Source organism: Nerophis lumbriciformis, linkage group LG34 (genome assembly GCF_033978685.3).
Source record: "Nerophis lumbriciformis linkage group LG34, RoL_Nlum_v2.1, whole genome shotgun sequence".
In the NCBI taxonomy this organism is placed as follows: Eukaryota; Metazoa; Chordata; class Actinopteri; order Syngnathiformes; family Syngnathidae; genus Nerophis; species Nerophis lumbriciformis.
In genome coordinates this window covers 20,015,001-20,037,500 of record NC_084581.2, presented here as the reverse complement: position 1 = coordinate 20,037,500, position 22,500 = coordinate 20,015,001, and the positions used below count along the sequence as shown (strand labels likewise).

At 41.0% G+C, this 22,500-nt stretch overlaps 1 protein-coding gene across 7 annotated transcripts in view; it reads left to right on the top strand.

Annotated features, from left to right (window-relative positions):
- The window catches only part of stxbp5a (syntaxin binding protein 5a (tomosyn)), a 260,924-nt gene that overhangs the window by 78,374 nt on the left and 160,050 nt on the right, over nt 1–22,500 (top strand). For all 7 annotated transcript variants that reach the window (XM_061929527.2, XM_061929526.2, XM_061929525.2 and 4 more), the window contains one exon: nt 20,772–20,853. In XM_061929527.2, the coding sequence (XP_061785511.2) occupies nt 20,772–20,853 (82 nt within the window). The remainder of the gene's footprint in view (nt 1–20,771; nt 20,854–22,500) is intronic.

Genomic DNA, 22,500 nt, shown 5'->3' with positions numbered 1-22,500 from the left:
ATTGTACTTATTACACACCTGCTGTTTGTAATGTGCATCCTAGTTGTAGTTTCCATTACCAAATTTGGAGGTGTTGCAACAAAGGTATCGAAATATGGCACTGTTTTATTTTACGTGAATCGATACCTGGTAGTACTGACAGAATTCGATCGGTGCCAATAAAAGTACTAAATACTTTCCCCGTCCCTACCATTATCCTGCTGGATGTGCCAAACTCATACTTTCATGCAATTGTTGCACTGAACAGAATAATGCTACCTGCAGAAATTGTGTCATAATGGATTTGATTTATAGTTTTCTTTAGAGAGATAACTAGTTGGGAGTGACTCAGCAGTGCCTCTGCTGTTTGGTGCTAAGTTGTAACAAAACCTAATTAACAAAAAATAATTGTGTTTGTGTGTTGGTTTAAAAAGGAACTCAAACTCAACACCATCCATCCATTTTCTACCGCTTATCCCTCTCGGTGTTGCAGGGGTGACTGGAGCCTCCACCTAGGACTACCCCCTGTTCCACAGTGCTGCCCAAGATTTTTCATTTTTGTGCAATAAATTAACTTCTGTACAATGCATGATCAATGATTCCAAAAATCCCATAATGTAGGATAATTCAACAGCATCAAAACAGTACATGGCTATTAACAACCACAAACGGCAAGCATCCCACACTGTGCTGGATGTTGTGTATTGTCTGCTGTGCCTTTTTACAGGGGTGCTGTTCTTTCAGTGGCAGCTTTTTTCAAAAATTGCTGTCAATTTGTTTAGGGGTACTTACACTGCCTACTTAGGGCGCCTTTTGTATGAAAATAAACCTGACTAGACCCGCTCATCGGCAGTGCGCCTTATAATCCGGTGCTCCCTATGGTCCAGAAAATACGGTAGATAGATTTTAGCACTGTGCAGCTTAAAATACAAATGTCTGTCCACCAAAACACTTTTACCACACAGCCATTATTGTGTAAGCGCAAGTGAGTAGCAAGATAAGTGTGTCTCTACAATCAAGCATTGTGGTTGTAACAGGCTGCATGAGTGCTGCCGGCACTAGGGAACTGTGGTTTGTTGAGGGTAATTCCAACATGTTCTGTGTCCTTCTGAAGGAGCACTTGATCCCCTCCTTTGGGAAAAGGTTTTTAAACATATGCTATTTAAAAACTTTGACTTATTTTTAACTTCCCCTGTTGTGCAAAACACAAATTTCCACTGCAGGACGCTAGTTATCAAAAGGGTATATGTCAGGGATAGTCAACTCAATTGTTTTAAGGACCACATTTCCAGAAAGCTAAAGACCTGGGGGCCGGATTTGGCTTCACTAATATTCTTGTTTTGTATATTCTGGAGATTTAGCGTCCTCTACAGTAGACTTTTCATTTTGGATGATTTATTTTGTCAGAGTTACAGGAGGGCTTTGCTGTTTTTAAGGACCTTTTGCAAAAAGATCATCAAAAGATCATCTCTATGACAGCAAAATGTGCGTTTCTCAAAAATCTTCGGAACTGAACTAGCGGGCCATCAGTTGCATAGTCCAAATGATGAAAACGAGAGGACCTAAAACGGAACTTTGAGGATCATTACTAGTATACTGTAACTAAAGAAGCAGAAAAATGACCACTGACTCTTTCTGAAGTTTAGAAGCTACAGCACCACCTCAGTTACATAAATCACATTATGAAAAGGAGAGGACTATGGGTGCCCTGAGGAACGCCTCAGTTATGTAGATCCAAAGTTGGACCACAGTGTTCCTTGTTTGCTTGCAAGGTAAAAAAGTTGATGCAAGGATCTGTTGATGTGTTTGTAGAAATCGGGCTCCATCTAGTGCAAGGGTACCCATTACGTCAACCGTGAGCTACCAGTCGATCGCGGAGGGTGTGTCAGTTGATCGCCAGCCAGGCATTAAAAAAATAGACCTAAAAATTAACGATCATCAATCTTCACTATGTTGTCACTTTTGTCACTTGATTGACATTCACGGCACCCGAGGATCTTGAGATGACGCTGGGTGCTGTGAGATCAGTGTGAAGAAAAAAAAAAGACTGACAGGAAGGCGAGAAACACTTTTTTTCATTTCAACAGACTCTCGCATCGTACCTGCTGTCAAAACCCTTCAGACCGACTGCACAGTTCCTGTCTTCACAATAAACATGCTGCTCTATCCTGCCTGCGCTAACAAAATAAGAGTCTCAGAAAGCTAGCAAGCTACGGAGTTTCTCGTCAATGTATTTCTTGTAAAGTTTAGAAAAACAAATACGGAAGTTGGACAAATAAGATGCCAAAAACCAACCTCTTTCATGTGGTATTGGACAGAAAGGAGACATTTGTTTCTCCTCCACAATGTAAATTCGAAATGTGGAAGTTATCAGCACTACAGTGAATCCTGTCTGATTTTAAATCAATGCAAGTCAACAGAATCAGGTAATAGCTCAACTAATATACTTGTCTTCATGAAAGAAATTAATCTATATGTTTTTGTTTGAGTTTATTTCGAACATGAATACAATTACAACATGATACATGTGTTAAACATGCTTGTATTTTTATGAAATACCTTTAACATGTTAACAAAAAATGTCTGTTTCATAAATAAATAAATATTAGTTATCTATCTAGCTATCTAGCTATCTATATATATATATATATATATATATATATATATATATATATATATGCACACACAAAGCCTGCTGAAAAAGTGTGCGCACCCCTGATCTAGAGGTACGCCAAAGACTCACCTGCGTACTGTGGTCAAAAGAAATAAAACATATGCCTTTTTTGAAAAATGTATACTTAGGCCTACTGTATTTTAATGTTGGTCATAATGGTGGTACTTGGAGAGCCAAGTGTTTTCTGAGGTGCTACTTGGTGAAAAAAGTTTGAAAACCACTGCTCTATACAACAGGAGCACTCTAGTGTTTTTCGGAATTTGCTGCAATAATGTTTGTCTCCCGAGTTTTGAACTGAACTCGGGGGCCTGTATGGTGTCATTCCTGGGCCAGATTTGGCACCCGGGCCACCAGTTGAATATCCCTGGTATGTTTATATATACACTATATTGCCAAAAGTATTTGGCCACCTGCCTTGACTCACATATGAACTTGAAGTGCCATCCCATTCCTAACCCATACGGTTCAATATGATGTCGGTCCACCTTTTGCAGCTAAACACAGCTTCAACTCTTCTGGGAAGGCTGTCCACAAGGTTGCGGAGTGTGTTTATAGGAATTTTCCACCATTCTTCCAAAAGCGCATTGGTGAGGTCACACACTGATGTTGGTCGAGAAGGCCTGGATCTTAGTCTCCATTCTAAGTCATCCCAAAGGTTTTCTGTTGGGTTCAGGTCAGGACTCTGTGCAGGCCAGTCAAGTTTATCCACACCAGACTGTCATCCATGTCTTTATGGACCTTGCTTTGTGCACTGGTGCACAGTCATGTTGGAAGAGAAAGGGGCCCGCTCCAAACTGTGCCCACAAGGTTGGGAGCATGTAATTGTCCAAAATTTTTTGGTATCCTGGAGCATTAAAAGTTCCTTTTACTGGATCTAAGGGGCCAAGCCCAACTTCTAAAAAACAACCCCACACCATAATTTCTCCTCCACCAAATGTCACACTCGGCACAATGCAGTTAGGATAAAGCCGACAGTTGACTTTGGAATATTTAGGAGCGAGGAAATTGGCTGGATTTGTTGCACAGGTGGCATCCTATGGCTGTAAATCACTGAGCTCCTGAGAGCGGCCCATTCTTTCACAAATGTTTTGTAGAAACAGTCTCCATGCCTAAGATTTATACACCTGTGGCCCGGGCCAAGTGATTAGGACACCTGATTCTGATCATTTGGATGGGTGGCCAAATACTTTTGGCAATATAGTGTATCTTTAGGCTGTAGGATGTTGTTCTCTAAACACAAGTCCAAAGGGGCACAATTTTGAGGTTTGGGAGTTAGTTTTGACATGATATTTTTACTTGTTTGCTATTTTGGAAAGTCATCGCTCTTCCTTGATTACATGCTCATTCTGGCCCGTGCACGCGTCACATCAGAGTTGTTTTGCTGAGTCAACGCTTGTTTCCTCCATTCCCCGCCGCTCTTTGTCTCCCTCGTAACATCCCTTCAGCCAGTGAATTTTCCAAACCTCTTTCCTTGCTTTTATTAGCCTTTGACTCTTAAATCAACCACTGCGTCTCATCTCTTTCCCGATATATTTGCCTTCCATTGGCGACTTGTTCTGCTAAAGTGAGACGACACGGTGGTTTATTAACACCTTGCTCCTGGGCTGAGCAGGCAGTATTCCAAAAAGCAACAATCTACATTATCCCTACAGCGTTATTCTGTGGTATTTTAAAGTGAATTAACACTGGGGGACCTTAGCAGCGCTGGCTCTGGCCCATGGAAAGTATTTCATTATAATATTGTATAAGTCTAATATAATACAACCGAGACCTTTGCATGTTTCCTGTTTATCCTTACAGGTCAGTGACTTAAATATCTAAGTCGTATGTGACATTTAGTTAGCTTTCATGAGGCGGAATAGTCAGTGATTCTATTGTTGTCATCCAGGACAAATATGAGTCACACTGTGGGAACTGCGTTCATACGCAAACTTTAAATAACTGAAATACGTAAGAATGGTGAGTCAACCACCATTAAATAGGGAGACTGGGCATGTGTGTGTCGCAGTCAAACAGCCCCATCATATATCAGAAACAGGCGCGTGTGTTACAATGCTCGGCAGCCACATCGGAGTTAAATTGTTTGTCTGCATGATGAATCAAACGTGTCGAGGGAAATTATTTATACGAGCCCGGCTTCCAACAAATAAATCACTATTTTGTACGTGACTGCTGTCTTTTTGTGTGCGCGCCTTATTTGCATGTGCCTCGCTGTGGTCGCATGACAACACCCCTCTGACTCTGTGACTCGAGTATTCATGATCTGTTATTGATGGGCCTGTCCGACCATGTAGTGGAATGGATGGCGACGACAAACAGGTCACATGACCCTTTTTTCCAGGTAAACGTGAGATGGTTAAGACTTGTATCTACAGAGCATTTTTAGCTGTAAGTCGTTGATCCTGCTGTTGCCAAGCAACAGTTGTAGCCTTTTTTTGTACAGAAGGACCAACCTAACTGAGTCTTTGTCTTTTTTGACAACATGCCATACATCACTTTTGTATTTATCTCAAACTCTTGTTGGTGAAGACGGCGATGAGCAAGGAGGAAGGAGATGAGTGGAGAGCAAAGTTGACGCCACTTTCCGAAGTTTTTTTTCCTGAACTCAGTGATTCTCACTTTTTTATCAAAATGCTAAAACTCTCAACTTTGTTTGGCCCCGTGGCCGCTTATTATGGAGTTGTACTCAATAAAAAAGTACAAACATTCAGTCACAAATGCGTGGGATTCTTTGTTAGGGCACTCGTTGGTACAAAACCCAAAACCAGAGAAGTTGGCACGTTGTGTAAATCTTAAATGAAAACAGGATGCAATGATTTGCAAATCCTTTTCAACCTATATTCAATTGAAAAGACTGCAAAGACAAAATACTTAACATTCGAACTGGTAAACTTTGGTATTTTTTGCAAATATTAGCTCATTCGGAATGTTTCAAAAAAGCTTGCACAAGTGGCAAAAAAGACTGAGAAAGTTGAGGAATGCTCATCAAACACTTATTTGGAACATCCCACAGGTTAAAAATGTTAATTGGGAACAGGTGGATGCCATAATTGGGTTTAAAAGCAGCTTCCATGAAATGCTCAGTCATTCACAAACAAGGATGGGGCGAGGGTCACCACTTTGTGAACAAATGCGTGAGCAAATTGTCAAACAGTTTAAGAACAACATTTCTCAATGAGCTATTGCAAGGAATTTAGAGATTTTGCCATCTACGGTCCGTAATATCATCAATACGTTCAGAGAATCTGGATAAATCACTGCACCTAAGCAACAAAGCCGAAAACCAACATTGAATGCCCGTGACTTTGGATCCCTCAGGCACTGCATCAAAAAGCGACATCAGTGTGTAAGGGATATCACCACATGGGTTCAGGAACACTTCGGCAAACCACTGTCAATAACTACATTTGGTCGCTACATCTGTAAGTGCAAGTCAAAACTCTACTATGCAAAGTGAAAGCCATTTATCAACAACACCCAGAAACGTCGCCGGCTTCGCTGGGTCCGAGCTCATCTAAGATGAAGAGTGTTCTGTGGTCTGACGAGTCCACATATACAATTTTTAGCAGCGCCGTGATCACATAGAGTTAACTAGCTCATGCTGCTATATTGACATCTTGAGCCGGTGAGCCGCTACATCGCCTCTGAGCTTGTGAACATTAATTCTATATTATAAATCATGCCTCTCCCTTGTATAGTAGAAGGATATGGTCATAAACCGAGAAGTTGGTCAACTTTGACATCCAACTTACTTACCTTTGCTTGGCTTCTTCCTACTCTTTTTTGGGCATGTTGTAATGAGAAATGGAAAACACGTGATCTATCATATTAGAACTGTGTACATGTTCGAAATAAACCTCTACCAACCAACTTAGATCCAGAAATAGCAAGAAATACACGATAACCCTTTGTGACGATTCTGATTAATTCTTCATCTAAATGGGAAGATATGAATATCAAGTATTCCAGTGAGAGCAGACATTGTACAGTAAAATATTGTTTTATTATGTTCATAGTCTGTATTTCTTGTTTAACACTTGGCAGAAGTGCTGCATGATGCTTAGTGTTTCAATAAAGCTGAATCTGTTTAGCACACAGCTGCTGAAACATGTAAATCCGCCTCCTTGTGTTGAGGCTAAACAATATAAGGTTCTGGATCATCATTTGTCCCAAAGTAGTATTTGCTGTCTCTCTCAAAGTCTACCATGATTAGAATGGTTGTTGTCGAAGGAAAAAGGCAAACGTGTTCAATGCTTAAAATGACCAAAAATACGTAAATATTGCATGTTAATATTAATGTGCCTGTTATTGAAACTTACAATGTGTATCCAAACCCATGATGAAGGCTTGTGGATTTTTTAAAAGCACTTTATATGTGGAATATAACGACTCCTATTGGCTCTATTGTTAGCTGACATGTGTTACTGTCTATTCACAATTTAGAGTGCATAAAAAAGGAAAACATGTGATATTGTCTTACATAAGAATTGTGAATGATAGGCGAAATAATAAAAACAAAAAACAATGCAGTTCCTTTTTAAAAAAAACTAACCAACAGTTATGATTGATCCAGATTATGGGATCAGATCGGGGCTGATATTTTCCTTTTTTTAACTGATCAATGATTGCTTGATAAGCTGATGAGCTCAGCCAATCTTTACAAAGCTGTGTCTCAGTGTTTCCATGATAAAGATTGTACTCACCTGAAAGATTCCTTCAAAAGGGATTCACCCTGAGGGAAACACAATAAAAAAAAAAAAATCGTTTCCTTGTTACATTTTTAGTTTTTTGTAATGCGCTTAAGGCCGATGACAAACGAGTCACGGATCAGAGATGGCCCCTGTGCCGCACTTTGGGCAACCCAGCTGTAGAAGCTAACTGTTAATGGCCACTATAGTCTTAGTACCATAATGTATTTGTTCATCCTATGGTCACATATGGGACGCGGGTTGTCTTGCGTCCGCACCGGAAGTCGTAAAATCAGCTGTTCACTTGGCGGGTTTTTTCAGTTATGAATAGGGAAGTCCTTCTTTAGCTGCCGTCTTGTTTTATCATATATTGCTGCCTTTGCACCTGTCAATGTTTACTTTTGTATGCACATTAAATCAACAAAAAATCCTGACTTTGGAGCAATGTTCATGAAATCTAGTATTTGTCTCTCTATTAGATGTGTATTGGGACCATGATTTCGGACCTAACTTGTTCACCGGTCCTCATATGGAAGGTACTTCTCCTTGTTGATGTCTCAAGAAGGAATACACACACACACACACACACACACACACACTCTTGTGTCGTCCTGCTGAGCAGGACGACACAAGAAGCTAACTGCTAAAGCTTCAATATAAAGTGGAGGTGATCAATCCAGATGTCGATACTGTCAATACGTAGTCTGGTATCAGTATATAAATGATACTAAAGTTATTAAGTGGATATTTTTCTTTTTCTTGTTCCTCCATCCATCCATCCATCCATCCATCCATCCATCCATCCATCCATTTTCTACCGCTTCTCTCAGGGTTGTGTGGGGTGCTGGAGCTTATCTCAGCTGCACTAGGGCGGAAGACGGGGTACACCTTGGACAAGTCGCCACCTCATTGAAGGGCCAACACAGATAGAAAGACAACATTCACACTCACATTCAAACACCAGGGCCAATTATTACAAAATTATTTGTTTTGGTGTTTTTTGTTATTGTTTACAAACTCAGGTAGGAAGTCTCTGGGTACCCAAATGATTTAAATGGAAGCCATTTGCACAAGACCAGTGGTCCTCAAACTATTTTCACCAAGTACAACCTCATAAAAAAGTTGACTCTACAAGTACCACCATAATGACCAACATTAAAACACAGTAGCGTTGTCGGTCTAAGTATTCATTAACAACGAGGCAGAGGTTTTATTTATTTTGCCAATGTGACATTACACACAGTTTGAACAGTAACACTGTGTTTGAATTAGGGTTATCCCGATAGCAATGTTTTGGTAAATGGCGGGACCAAAATGTATTTAGATACTTTTTGATACTTTTCAAAATATAGGGGACCACGAACAAATTGTCATTATTGAAGACATCTTATAATAGCGAACATACTAGACAGCTTGTCTTTTAGTAGCAAACATCCATCCATCCATCCATTTTCTACCGCTTATTCCCTTTGGGGTCACGGGGGGCGCTGGAGCCTATCTCAGCTACAATCAGGCGGAAGGCGGTGTACACCCTGGACAAGTCGCCACCTCATTGCAGGGCCAACACAGATAGACACACAACATTCACACTCACATCCACACACTATGGCCAATTTTTTAGTGTTGCCAATCAACTTATCCCCAGGTGCATGTCTTTGGAAGTGGGAGGAAGCCGGAGTACCCGGAGGGAACCCACGCAGTCACGGGGAGAACATGCAAACTCCACACAGAAAGATCCCAAGCCCGGGATTGAACCCAAGACTACTCAGGACTCTTCCACCGTGCTGCCCTAGTAGCAAACAAAGGCTCCTAATTTAGTCTGCTGACATATGCAGTAACATATTGTGTCATTTATCATTCTATTATTTTGTCAAATTTATGAAGAACAAGCTGTAAAAATTGATTATTAATCTACTAGTTCATTTACTGTTAATATCTGCTTACTTTCTCTTTTAACATGTTCTATCTACACTTCTGTTAAAATGTAATAATCACTTATTCTTCTGTTGTTTGATACTTTACATTAGTTTTGGATGATTCCACAAATTTGGGTATGAATCCGATACCAAGTAGTTACAGGATCAGACATTGGTCATAATCAAAGTCCTCATGTGTCCAGGGACATATTTCCTGAGTTTATAAACATAATATGAATTTGAAAAACACGAAAAAAGATTTTGTGATGCTAAAAAATATCGATGTCGTCATAGTAGTATCGACTAGATACACTCTTGTACTTGGTATCATTACAGTGGATGTTAGGTGTAGATCCACCAATGGCGTTTGTTTACATTGTGACACCGGTGAGCTACGGTGTGTAGTGAAACATGTTTAGCTATTCCTCGTCCTGCAGGGATGATACGTGTAAGAAACTTACTTTATTTGTCACCATGGAGACAAGGATTAGTGATTTAGAAGTAGCTAAAACACTGCAGACTGGGGCTGGACGTTAGCCGCAAGCTCGCTCGCCATGTTTTAAAGTACCTCTTCCTGAGGGCGTTTCAGTGTTATAACTTCACCTTCATCTTTAGTTTGGATACACATTGTAAATTTCAATAACAGGCACATTCATAATAACATGCAATATTTACGTACTTTGGTCATTTTAAGCATACAGCACGTTTGCTTTTTTCCTTCAAAAACAACTATTCTTATCATGGTACTCTTTGTGAGAGACAACAAATACTACTTTGGGACAAATGATGATCCAGAACCTTATATTGTTTAGCCTGAATACAAGGAGGCAGATTTACATGTTTCATCAGCTGTGTGCTAAACAGATTCAGCTTTAGTGAAACACTAAGCATCATGCAGCACTACTGCCAAGTGTTAAACAAGAAATACAGACTATGAACATAATAAAACAATATTTTACTGTACAATGTCTGCTCTTACTGGAATACTTGATATTCATATCTTCCCGTTTAGAAGAATTAATCAGAATCGTCACAAAAGTTATCGTGTATTTCTTGCTATTTCTGTATCTAAGTTGGTTGGTAGAGGTTTATTTCGAACATGTACGCAGATCTAATATGATAGATCACATGTTTTCCATTTCTCATTACAACATGCCCAAAAAAGAGTAGGAAGAAGCCAAGGAAAGGTAAGTAAGTTGGATGTCAAAGTTGACCAACTTCTCGGTTTATGACCATATTCTTCTACTACACAAGGGAGAGGGATGATTTATATTCTAGAATTAACGTTCACCAGCTCAGAGGCGATGTAGCGGCTCACCGGCTCAAGATGTCAATATAGCAGCATAAGCCAGTTAGCTCTCTGTGATCATGGCGCTGCTAAAATTTTTATTTTCTTTTATTTTGTTTGCTTCTTGTTGAATTCAAAAGGGTTAATTAGTGAGCAGCATATCATGCACCGTCTTGCATATCTTAGCGGGATGTTGTAGTGACTATTTGCCTGCAGATTTGTGAAAAATGTCTTGTTTTCTTCCTCTTAAGTTCAGCTAGGTATAGTAGAGAACAGCATATTATGCACTATCTTGGCAGGCTTTCGCGTGATGTTGTGTCAATTCTCCTGCAGATTTGTGAACATTTTTGGCCCACTGTCTTGTTTTATGACCCTGTGATGAGGTGGCGACTTGTCCAGGGTGTACCCCGCGTTCCGCCTGATTGTAATTGAGATAGGCTCCAGCGCCCCCCGCGACCCCGAAGGGAATAAGCGGTAGAAAATGGATGGATGGATGTCTTGTTTTATTCTTCCTGAGTTCAGCAAGTTTTAGTAGTGAGCAGCATATCATGCACCATCTAGAATCATTTAGCATGATGTGATGTAGGGTTGTACGGTATACCGGTACTAGTATCGTGGTACTAATGAATAAAAAACAGTACTATACTCTGACCAAAATGCATCCATTCTCCCTTTTCTGTCTACACACTGTGTCTGCTTGTAAGTACTCTGTGATTGTGCGCTGCCGAACATGCTCCTTTACTTGTAAACCAACAATGTCATGACGTGATGACGACGATACTTTTTAGAGGCGGTACAGTACCGAATATGATTCATTAGTATTGCGGTACTATACTAATACCGGTATACCGTACAACCCTAATACAACCCTAGTTTGAATATTGTCAAATAAAACACTGTACTTTAATCAAGTGATTCTTCGGCGTACCACTAGATGGAGCCCACGTATTACTAGTAGTACACATACCACAGTTAGACAATCACTGCAGTAGACACTTTATTTTGTCAAAATATATGTACTGTATGTAGCATTCAATTCCACCAATTCAATACGATCTAATTTACTATTAAACTAGCAAATTCTAAATTCAATAAAATAAGCTTTATCAATAGTATTGTATTTACTTTAATTACTTACTGTAAAACATGTTTAGTTCAACAGTATAATCTATTGTCAAAGTATCAGGTCGGAACTAGAAATCAGATCGGATCAAACAATAAAATTGTTGATGGTAACATCCCTACTTTAAACGCAAGGAAATACAGTTTGTCTTAGTTAGCATTATGCAGCGTGCATAAAAAACACATTTTTTAATTATTTTTTTAAGGTAGTGCACATAGAATCAAGTCCAACACACACGGCCTGTGATGATAGTAAAAATGTCATCTGGTGGAAGGCTGACTTTTAAGGCTCTGAGTGGCCTGGAGGAGTTAATGTGCGATTTCCTCAGCAGCCTTTAAATTGGATGTAAACGTCTGGAGGCAACCAGGGGAGGTAGGCTGAGGTGGAGGTTGCAGCGTTTTCAGGATGATTTGCTGCCTTTTTGTTTCCACACTGCTGCTGAGTAATGGGAGGAGAGGAGTATTTAGTGTGTTCTCCACTCGCCCTCATTTTTTGCTTTGTTGTTGGCTTCTCTCTCTCTCTCGGCCAGCACTGGCAGGGAGATGTGTTCGTGCTTCGCTTTGACGTCACTTCCATCGTCACAGCAGCTCCTAGGCTTGCTCTTTCCTCCCTCTCTTGTTTCCCTGTCATATCTCTGACAAGGCACTTTTCTTTCTGCTTCCTACGTTGTTCCTCTCTTCAATACAAAGGCCTCCATTACTTATGTTTCCCAGCATGCCCAGATGTCAACACGCTTCCCCGCGGTTCGGACCAAACAAACAAAACCCACAAACAGACACTTTGACCTCATCTTAGAATTCCACAACGGCTTCGGAGAATTTCATCGAATTCGACGAGACGTGAACGTGACCCACTTTTTCTGCTTTGACGCTCCTTTCTTTTTGCCGTCTCGCTGCCGACGGCGCCCGAGGTCAGTCTGTCCACTTTTAGAGGCCGGCTGGGCTGCAGCGACAAGATAGAGGCCCTTACGAGGAGCCGGGATAAAACGCTCCTGTCAGCAAGTGTGACACATGCAGCCAGCTTTGTCCCATGCGGGTATGCAAAGGAGAGACACTGTGACAGACACGTGTGTTCGGGTTTTATTTTTAGCTAACAAACACGGCTCTTTGATATCCACAGCTCAACACTATTTCTATTTTTGATTCCCTTTTTGCTATTTTTAACCCCGACAAAACTACTAAAGTGTATGTCAGCAATTTGAAATCTCGTCTTCACGAAGAGAAGGAAACGTATCAAAATGATCCATGCATGTACTCTAACTCATAGGCGGCGATCTACATTTCTGCCAGTGGGTGCTCGGTGTGTGTGAATTAGTGTTGTCCCAATACCAATATGTTGGTACCGGTACCAAAAGTATTTCGGTACTTTTCTAAATAAAGGGGACCACAAAAAATGTAATTATTGACTCTTAAGTTCAGCTAGGTATAGTAGAGAACAGCATATTATGCACTATCTTGGCAGGCTTTCGCATGATGTTGTCTCAATTCTCCTGCAGATTTGCGAACGTTTTTGGCCCACTGATTTGTTTTATTCCTCCTGAGTTCAGCAACGTTTAGTAGTGAGCAGCATATCATGCACCATCTAGAATCATTTAGCATGATGTGAAGTAGGTTTGTACGGTATACCGGTACTATTAGAGTATCACGGTACCGTATTTTCCGCACTATAAGGCGCACCGGATTATTAGCCGCACCTTCAATGAATTGCATATTTCATAACTTTGTCCACCAATAAGCCGCCCCGGATTATAAGCCGCGCCTACGCTGCGCTAAAGGGAATGTCAAAAAAACAGTCAGATAGTTCAGTCAAACTTTAATAATATATTGAAAACCAGCGTTCTAACAACTCTGTCCCAAAATGTACGCAAATGTGCAATCACAAACATAGTAAAATTCAAAATGGTGTAGAGCAATAGCAACATAATGTTGCTCGAACGTTAATGTCACAACACACAAAATAAACATAGCGCTCACCTTCTGAAGTTATTCTTCATTCGTAAATCCTTCGAATTCTTCGTCTTCGGTGTCCGAATTGAAAAGTTGCGCAAGCGTGGGATCCAAAATGGCCGGTTCCGTCTCGTCGAAGTCATCGGAGTCAGTGTCGCTGTTGTTGTCCAGTAGTTCTGTGAATCCTGCCTTCCGGAAAGCTCGGACCACAGTTGTGACCGAAATATCTGCCCAGGCATTTACGATCCACTGGCAAATGTTGGCGTATGTCGTCCGGCGCTGTCTGCCTGTTTTAGTGAAGGTGTGTTCGCCTTCGGTCATCCATTGTTCCCACGCCGTTCGCAGTCGTGATTTGAATGCCCTGTTGACACCAATATCCAGCGGTTGGAGTTCTTTGGTTAATCCACCCGGAATGATGGCGAGTGTTGTATTTGTGTGCTTCACTTGTTTTTTGACACCATCTGTGATGTGGGCGCGCATAGAGTCGTATATCAACATGGACGGAGCTGTGTGAAAAAAGCCACCCGGCCTCTTCGCGTAAACTTCCCTTAACCACTCGCTCATCTTTTCTTCATCCATCCATCCCTTCGAGTTAGCTTTTATGATGACGCCGGCTGGAAAGGTCTCTTTTGGCAAGGTCTTCCTTTTGAATATCACCATGGGTGGAAGTTTCTGGCCATTAGCATGGCAAGCTAGAACCACAGTGAAGGACGACTTCTCATTCCCTGTGGTGCGAATATTCACCGTACGTGCATTTTGTAGTCTGGTCTTTACAGATGTAAACACACAAAGGAAATGAAACGAAATATCCGCGCGCTTCTTTTTCTTCCGGGGGCGGGTGGTAGCTTACAGTAGAAGAAGAAGCGCTTCCTGTTCTATGGGGGCGGGTGCTTACCTTGGCGGTTGCTTGCGTAGAAGAAGAAGCGCTTCCTGTTCTACCGGGAAAAAAGATGGCGGCTGTTTACCGAAGTTGCGAGATCGAAACTTTATGAAAATGAATCGTAATATTAATCCATATATAAAGCGCACCGGGTTATAAGGCGCACTGTCAGCTTTTGAGAAAATTTGTGGTTTTTAGGTGCGCCTTATAGTGCGGAAAATACGGTACTAATGAATCAAAAACGGTATTATACTCTGTTCGAAAAGTACCGGTTCCCGGTCATGACGGCACGTCATCGTCACGTCATGATATTGGAGGAGCATGTTCGTCAGTGCACACACACAGAGTACTTACAAGCAGACATGGTGTGTAGACAGAAAAGGCAGAACAGACTCATTTAGGCCTAAAAACTAAAGATAAAGGTGAAGTTATAACACTGAAGCGCCCTCAGGAAGAGGTGCTTTAAGACATGGCTAGCTAGCTAGCGGCGAACATCCATCCGCAGTCGTCAGTGTTTTAACTACTTCTAAATCACTAATCCTCGCCTCCATGGCGACAAATAAAGTAAGTCTCTTACAAGTATCATCCCTGCAGGACGAGGAATAGCTAAACATGCTTCACTACACACCGTAGGAAGAGACGATAGCTAACCGCTAACACCTAACAGCAAGCTAGCACCCTGAATATAAACAAATGCCATGGGTGGATCTACACCTGACATCCACTGTAATGATACCAGGTACAATAGCGTATCTAGTCGTTACTACCGTACTATGATTACATCGATATTTTTTATCTTGACAATTTTTTTTTCCTTTTTTTAAAACTCATATTATGTTTATAAACTCAGGAACTATGTCCCTTGGACACATGAGGACTTTGAATATGACCAATGTATGATCCTTTAACTACTTGGTATTGGATCGATACCTACATTTGTGGTATCATCCAACATTAATGTACAGTATCAAACAACAGAAGAATAAGTGATTATTCAATTTTAACAGAAGTGTAGATAGAACATGTTAAAGAGAAAGTAAGCAGATATTAACAGTAAATGAACAAGTAAATTAATAATTAATTTTCTACCACTTGTCCTTAATAATTTTGACAAAATAATAGAATGATAAATGACACAATATGTTACTGCATATGTCAGCAGCTAAATTAGCAGCCTTTGTTTGCTTACTTCCTACTAAAAGACAAGTTGTCTTGTATGTTCACTATTTTATTTAAGGACAAACTTGCAATAAGAAACATATGTTTAATGTACCGTAAGATGTTTTGTTAAAATAAAGCCAATAATGCCATTTTTTGTGGTCCCCTTTATCTAGAAAGGTACCGAAAAGTATCTAAATACATTTTGGTACTGGTACCCGTACTAAAATATCGGTATCGGGACAGCCCTGCCCCGGACTAAAAAACACTGTGAAACCTGTAAGGTTGGACAAAACCAAGTGTGAGAAACTGTCAGAATGTAGAGCAGTGATTTTCAAATAGTGTGCCGCGGCACACTAGTGTGCCGTGAGAGATCGTCAAGTGTGCCGTGGGAAATTATTTAAAATCTCCTAATTAACCATTGTCGGGTGTCTGTACTATAATAAAGTGCGGCAGATAATGTAATACTCATCTATTTCAGTAGGCGGAAGCAGAGGGCGATAACTACCTGTAAAGACAATCGAGTTAGCGCTGCGCGACACGTGACAGTGACAGTTTGGGATCGCAGCAAGAGGAGGCGAGCAAGTGACAGTGATGGAGAAGTTTTTGAGAAGGGAAAATGCAAATGCCGAACAGGGTCCTGGACAAAATTCTGACCTAGATGAAGGCCCTAGTATGAGTGGTCGACAAAATAAAAAAGACAAGACGGTGAGCTCGAGGCAATACAGCGAAAGCTATCTTTCATTTGGATTTACTTTCACCGGGGATGCGACCGCACCGACTCCGCAGTGCTTGGTGTGTGATGAGTTTTTGATTGATTGATTGAAACTTTTATTAGTAGATTGCACATTCCGTACAATTGACCACTAAATGGTAACACCCGAATACGTTTTTCAACGTTAATCAATTCATGGTAAAAGAAAGGAGCTATCCAATAGCGCCATTGTGCCAAGCAAGCTTAAACGCCATCTCCAAACAAAACACCCTTCCTTTCAAAACTTTCTTGTCGATTGCATTGTACCATATGTCCCGGCAAGAAATCTGCGTTCAAAGAACTCCGGCTTATTAGTGATTCCCAGAGCCCAAAAAAAGTCTGCGGGCTATAGAGCGTTTTCTATTCGGGCTCCAGTACTATGGAATGCCCTCCCGGTAACAATTAGAGATGCTACCTCAGTAGAAGCATTTAAGTCCCATCTTAAAACTCATTTGTATACTCTAGCCTTTAAATAGCCCCCCTGTTAGACCAGTTGATCTGCCGTTTCTTTTCTTTTCTCCTCTGCTCCCCTTTTCCTTGAGGGGGGGGGGGGGGGGGGCACAGGTCCGGTGGCCATGGATGAAGTGCTGGCTGTCCAGAGTCGGGACCCGGGGTGGACCGCTCGCCTGTGCATCGGCTGGGAACATCTCTACGCTGCTGACCCGTCTCCGCTCGGGATGGTGTCCTGCTGGCCCCACTATGGACTGGACTCTTACTATTATGTTGGATCCACTATGGACTGGACTCTCACAATATTATGTCAGACCCACTCGACATCCATTGCTTTCGGTCTCCCCTAGAGGGGGGGGGTTACCCACATATGCGGTCCTCTCCAAGGTTTCTCATAGTCATTCACATCGACGTCCCACTGGGGTGAGTTTTTCCTTGCCCGTATGTGGGCTTTGTACCGAGGATGTCGTTGTGGCTTGTGCAGCCCTTTGAGACACTTGTGATTTAGGGCTATATAAATAAAGATTGATTGATTGATTGAAAACAAGCCGATGGACTATTTTGTACACTTACGTACAAACAATGAGAAACAAGCAACTTTTCTGAGAAAAACCTCAAAAGTAAACGAGAGAGCCCTCAAAGCTAGCTACCTTGTTGCTGAACTCGTAGCTAAATCAAAAAAGTCCCAAACAGAAACATTAATACTATGAGCTTGTAAAGCCATTGTAAATTAGATGCTCAGGCCCAAGTTTCACACTAGGTGAGTATAAATACATTTAGAAACTATAATATTAACTATATGTATTATATACTGTGTTAGAGTGTCATTTAGTGTCATTTTGGTTGGTGGTGTTCCGCAGGATTTTGTAAATGTAAAAAGTGTGCCGCGGCTCAAAAAAGGTTGGAAATCACTGATGTAGAGAAAGGTATAGTGAACTGCAGGTAAAAGTCATTTTATTAGGAACAAGGCAGGCAAAATAAAGCATGTCGCAGAAAAAACACTGCCCTGTGTAAAAAAAAAAACGGACCAGCACTGTCTGACAAACGAAAGTGGAATGAATTATATTTGTATCGCGCTCTTTCTCTCGAGGCTCAAAGCGCTTTACATTGTTAGACCCATCGTCTACTTTTAAAGCAGTGTGGGTGGTACCAGGAGCAAGGTGGGTGAAGTGTCTTTCCCAAGGACACAACGGCAGTGACTAGGATGTCAGCAGCTGGATTGAAACAGAAAACCTCAAGTTTCTGGGTGGCTGCTCTAACATCTGAGCCACACGCCTCCTGATTGGCAATTACGGACAGGTGAGCCTCCTAATTGCCAACCAGGAACTGGCAAGGAGAACAGCGCTCACACAAGGGTAAATTAACCGCTGACCATATATATGAGTATAGACTGCTGGCTCTGACATAGCTGCCGCAGAGGAGTTTATCAAGCACTTTGGGGAAGTATAACACAGCTGAGGAAAAGGCGCAACCGAGAAACAGCCCATGAAGGATCGCCGTTTACAACTCCGAAACTAACAGACTATTCAAAATGCCACAAACATTCACCAACGCAAGGTAAACATTATATTCCTTGGTTTTTTATTGTAACAACATGGGCAGCACGGTGGAACAGGGGTTAGTGCTGGTGCCTAACAATAGGAAGGTCCTGGGTTTGATGCTCGGGATTTTTCTGTATGGAGTTTGCATGTTCTCCCCGTGACTGCGTGGGTTCCCTCCTGGTACTCCGGCTTCCTCCCACCTCCAAAGACATGCACCTGGGGATAGGTTGATTGGCAACACTAAATTGGCCCTAGTGTGTGAATGTGAGTGTGAATGTTGTCTGTCTATCTGCGTTGGCCCTGCGATGAGGTGGCGACTTGTCCAGGGTGTACCCCGCCTTTCGCCCGAATGCAGCTCCAGCCACCCCCGTGACCCCGAGAGGAAAAAGCGGTAAAAATGTATGGATGGTTGGATGGATGTAGCAACATTGTTGGTAACATTTTGGAGAGTGCCACAGGCAAAGGGACTTTTGTGTGTGTACCATTGGCAGTTTTTTATACATGATAAATGCAATATTTTTTCATGATTAATCACATATGTTGACACCGTAACTTTGACAGCTGTAATATACAGTACCGGTCAAAAGATTGGACACACCTCATTTCAATGCTTTTTCTTTATTTTTATGACTATTTATTTACATTGTTGATTGTCACTGAAGGCATCAAAACTATGACACCTGTGAAGTGAAAACCATTTCAGGTGACTACCTCTTGAAGCTCATTGAGAGAATGCCAAGAGTGTGCAAAGCAGTAATCAGAGCAAAGGGTGGCTATTTTGAAGAAACTAGAATTTAAAACATGGTTTCAGTTATTTCACCTTTTTTTGTTAAGTACATAACTCCACATGTGTTCATTCATAGTTTTGATGCCTTCAGTGACAATCTACAATGTAAATAGTCATGAAAATAAAGAAAACACATTGAATGAGAAGGTGTGTCCTAACTTTTGGCCTGTACTGTGTATATACAGATATACATATACAATTATTCTACTTTTGTACTTGATAAATGCAATAATTTTTCAAGATTAATCACATACGTTAACACAGTAACTTTGACAGTTGCAATATATAAATCCAAATCTTTGCGTTATTGTGAGTTATTAGTATCAACATTTTCAGCTTTTTCTCATTTCTCAATGTGCATTTTTGCTCAATTTTAACTTTTTGTTGTTGTTTTTGCCCATTTTTTTTACACCCCTGTGGCCACTCTTCAGACATCTCAGTGTTGCGTATTTTACTAGAAAGCTGACGTGTTACCAAACGATGGAAGAGCATTATGTTTGGCTTTTTAGCATTATTGCTAGTCATGGCTGGGCTGCACGCTCGTGGAGGTGTCTTGCATGATTGTGGTAGTGTTCTGCACGCTTCCACACCTCACCTTTTAATGGCTTGTGGCGGTGTCTTGCATGTCACAATGTCCACTACTGCTGTGAATACTTAGTCTTTCGTGATCGTTTTTATTTGATTACCTAGTAAAAAAAAAAAAAATGTTTTGCCTTTGCAAATAAATGAATGTATGCCTAACAATGCATTGTGGTTATCGACAGCTGAGTTATCAACTCTTGAGTTTTTAGATTATACAGGCGTACCTTAGATTGTGTCTGGTGACCCTACTGCAACACAATATAGTGTAGGCTACATTATTATGTGCATTAAAGAAGAGCCATAGTGTTGGCGATGCTTTAAATATTAATATGTGACTGCAGTGTACAGTTATAGTTAATGTACCGTCACAATCCATATGGCCAATATTTCTGCGTAGTAAAAGCACACGCCACACTCTTATCCGCTGGGTGTTACCCCTTTATCTGCCCCCCCATGATGACAAATTGCCCCCTGCAGAGTCTGCAGGAGTCACGACTGAATGAATGAATATAATCAGCAAGCTCACCCGTGCACCTAGAAAGCTGTTCTAATTATTCTCCGTCCATTCCTCTCTCTCCTTTTCTCTGCTTTCTACCTCTATTACTTTTCCCTCAGTGGTTGGAATCTTCACTTCCACTCAGTTGATTGTGTTTATTTCATTATCTGCAGTAAACCCCCTTGCCTTGTTTGTGTGTGAGCTCTCTTCTGTACAGTAGAAGCTGCTTAGAAAGGAAAGCTTGTTTATTATTGCATTTCAGGACTATGAAAGGGATACACAGCTATGGTGTGGTCAGTTTCTCCAAAAGGGGAAGCAGCGATGTTCTACTTGCTCTCCCAGTGGGTAAGGAAAGAGACAGAAGTCGTGATCTTTGAAGGAGGAGGAGCATGCAGCAAAAGACAGTGAAATGCTGTCTGTTATGCCTGCCATATGTTATGCATACAAAACACACAAAAGTTGTTCCAAACTACTTTTTTCCGCACTTTCCTTGACCAAAACACTTTCAGGTTCGGTCGTCCCGGTGTGGAGAGTTACTGCCAACATGAGAGTGAAGCGGCCGTCATCCAGCTTCAGTTTCTCATCAATGAGGTACGAGTCAAATCGTGTTGCTTTTATTTCCACACGTCATGTAGCCACTGCACTGCAAGATAATTACTAAAGGCGAAGCAGGATTACATATCGGGCCAAAACACAATTTCCTCATTTCTCATGTCCAGTAACATATCTCCAATTTTTGTACAGTGAAATATTAACTATAGCATTTACACTACTGTATTTCCCGGACCACAGGGCGCACCGGATTATAAAGCGCACTGCCGATGAATTGTCCAATTTGTGATCTTTTTCATATATAAAGCGCACTTGATTATATGGCACATTAAAGGAGTCTTTTTTTTTTTTTTTTTTTTTTTCCCCCTCTAAAAAATCTTCCTTGTGGTCGACATAACATGTAATGGTGGTTCTTTGTTCAAAATGTTGCATAGATTGTTTTACAGATCATCTTCAAGCCGCTTTCTGACAGTCTCTTCCGGATGCGCCGTTTTGTGGGCAGTCTTATTTACGTGGCTCACCTTCGGCATCGTCTTCTCCCTGTCATCTTTGTTGTAGCGGTGTAGCGTGCAAGGACGGGAGTGGAAGAGGTGTCAAAAGATGGAGCTAACTGTTTTAACGACATTCAGACTTTACTTAAATCAATAACGGAGCAGCATCTCCTCATCCGTGGCTCACTAATGCAATAACTACTCCGGAAATGTGTCCCGTGAAAAACCGTCCGACCGGAACTCTCTAATAACTAAAGTTTCTTGGGTGAATAATGTAAACTCACTACACCGGTATGTTTTCGTGCTTTCATGGCGAGTTTACTGACAGATATAAGTAAGAACTTTACACTACTTTATATTAGAAATGGCAACAGTGGAGTATGAATGTCCCATAACAAGAAGATAGAGGAAAAGAAGAAGCTTATAGACTACGTTGTCGACACGGACTACAAAGGCGGACGCGCGCAATTTTTTAAGATTTATGCAGATCCCAAATACAGATCAGCTGGTACCAGAAGGTAAGAAAAGTAGCTTTTGCATAATATTGCGAAAAAAAAGATAATGTCTTACCTTATACACACATCATGATAATACTCGTATGTTGAAGCACAGTACAATGCATCAAGCGGTGCGGCTTCATAGCTCACCAAAGTCGTACTTAAACATTTCGATCGATTTTTGAGCGCCGTGTGTAAAGTTCTATATTTTCAATGGAACATATAAAATGATGGTGTTGTTTACTTGAGTCATATTGCCATCATAGTGCAGTCTACACGTATTTCTTATGTTTGACTGCCATCTACTGGTCACACTTATCATTACATCATGTACCAAATGAAATTGCTTCGAGGTCGGTAAGCAAAATCAGAATTATTCTGTACGTTAGGCGCACCGGGTTATAAGGCATACTGTCGACTTTTGAGGGGGGAAAATATATTTTAAGTGCGCCTTATAGTCCGGAAAATACGGTACTTAAGATACATTGATTATACATCAAAAGTACCTTGTAATAACAAAATATATGCATTTGATCTTGAGTTTAGGTATTTCATTTGATTATTTATTTTTTGCAGTGTGTGTGTGTGTGTGTGTGTGTGTGTGTGTGTATACTGTATAGTTTTTTCTAACACTCACTTGGAACATTCTTAACAATATTTCAGTCATTTGTACAAAACAAAAATTGAGCTGTTGGGCC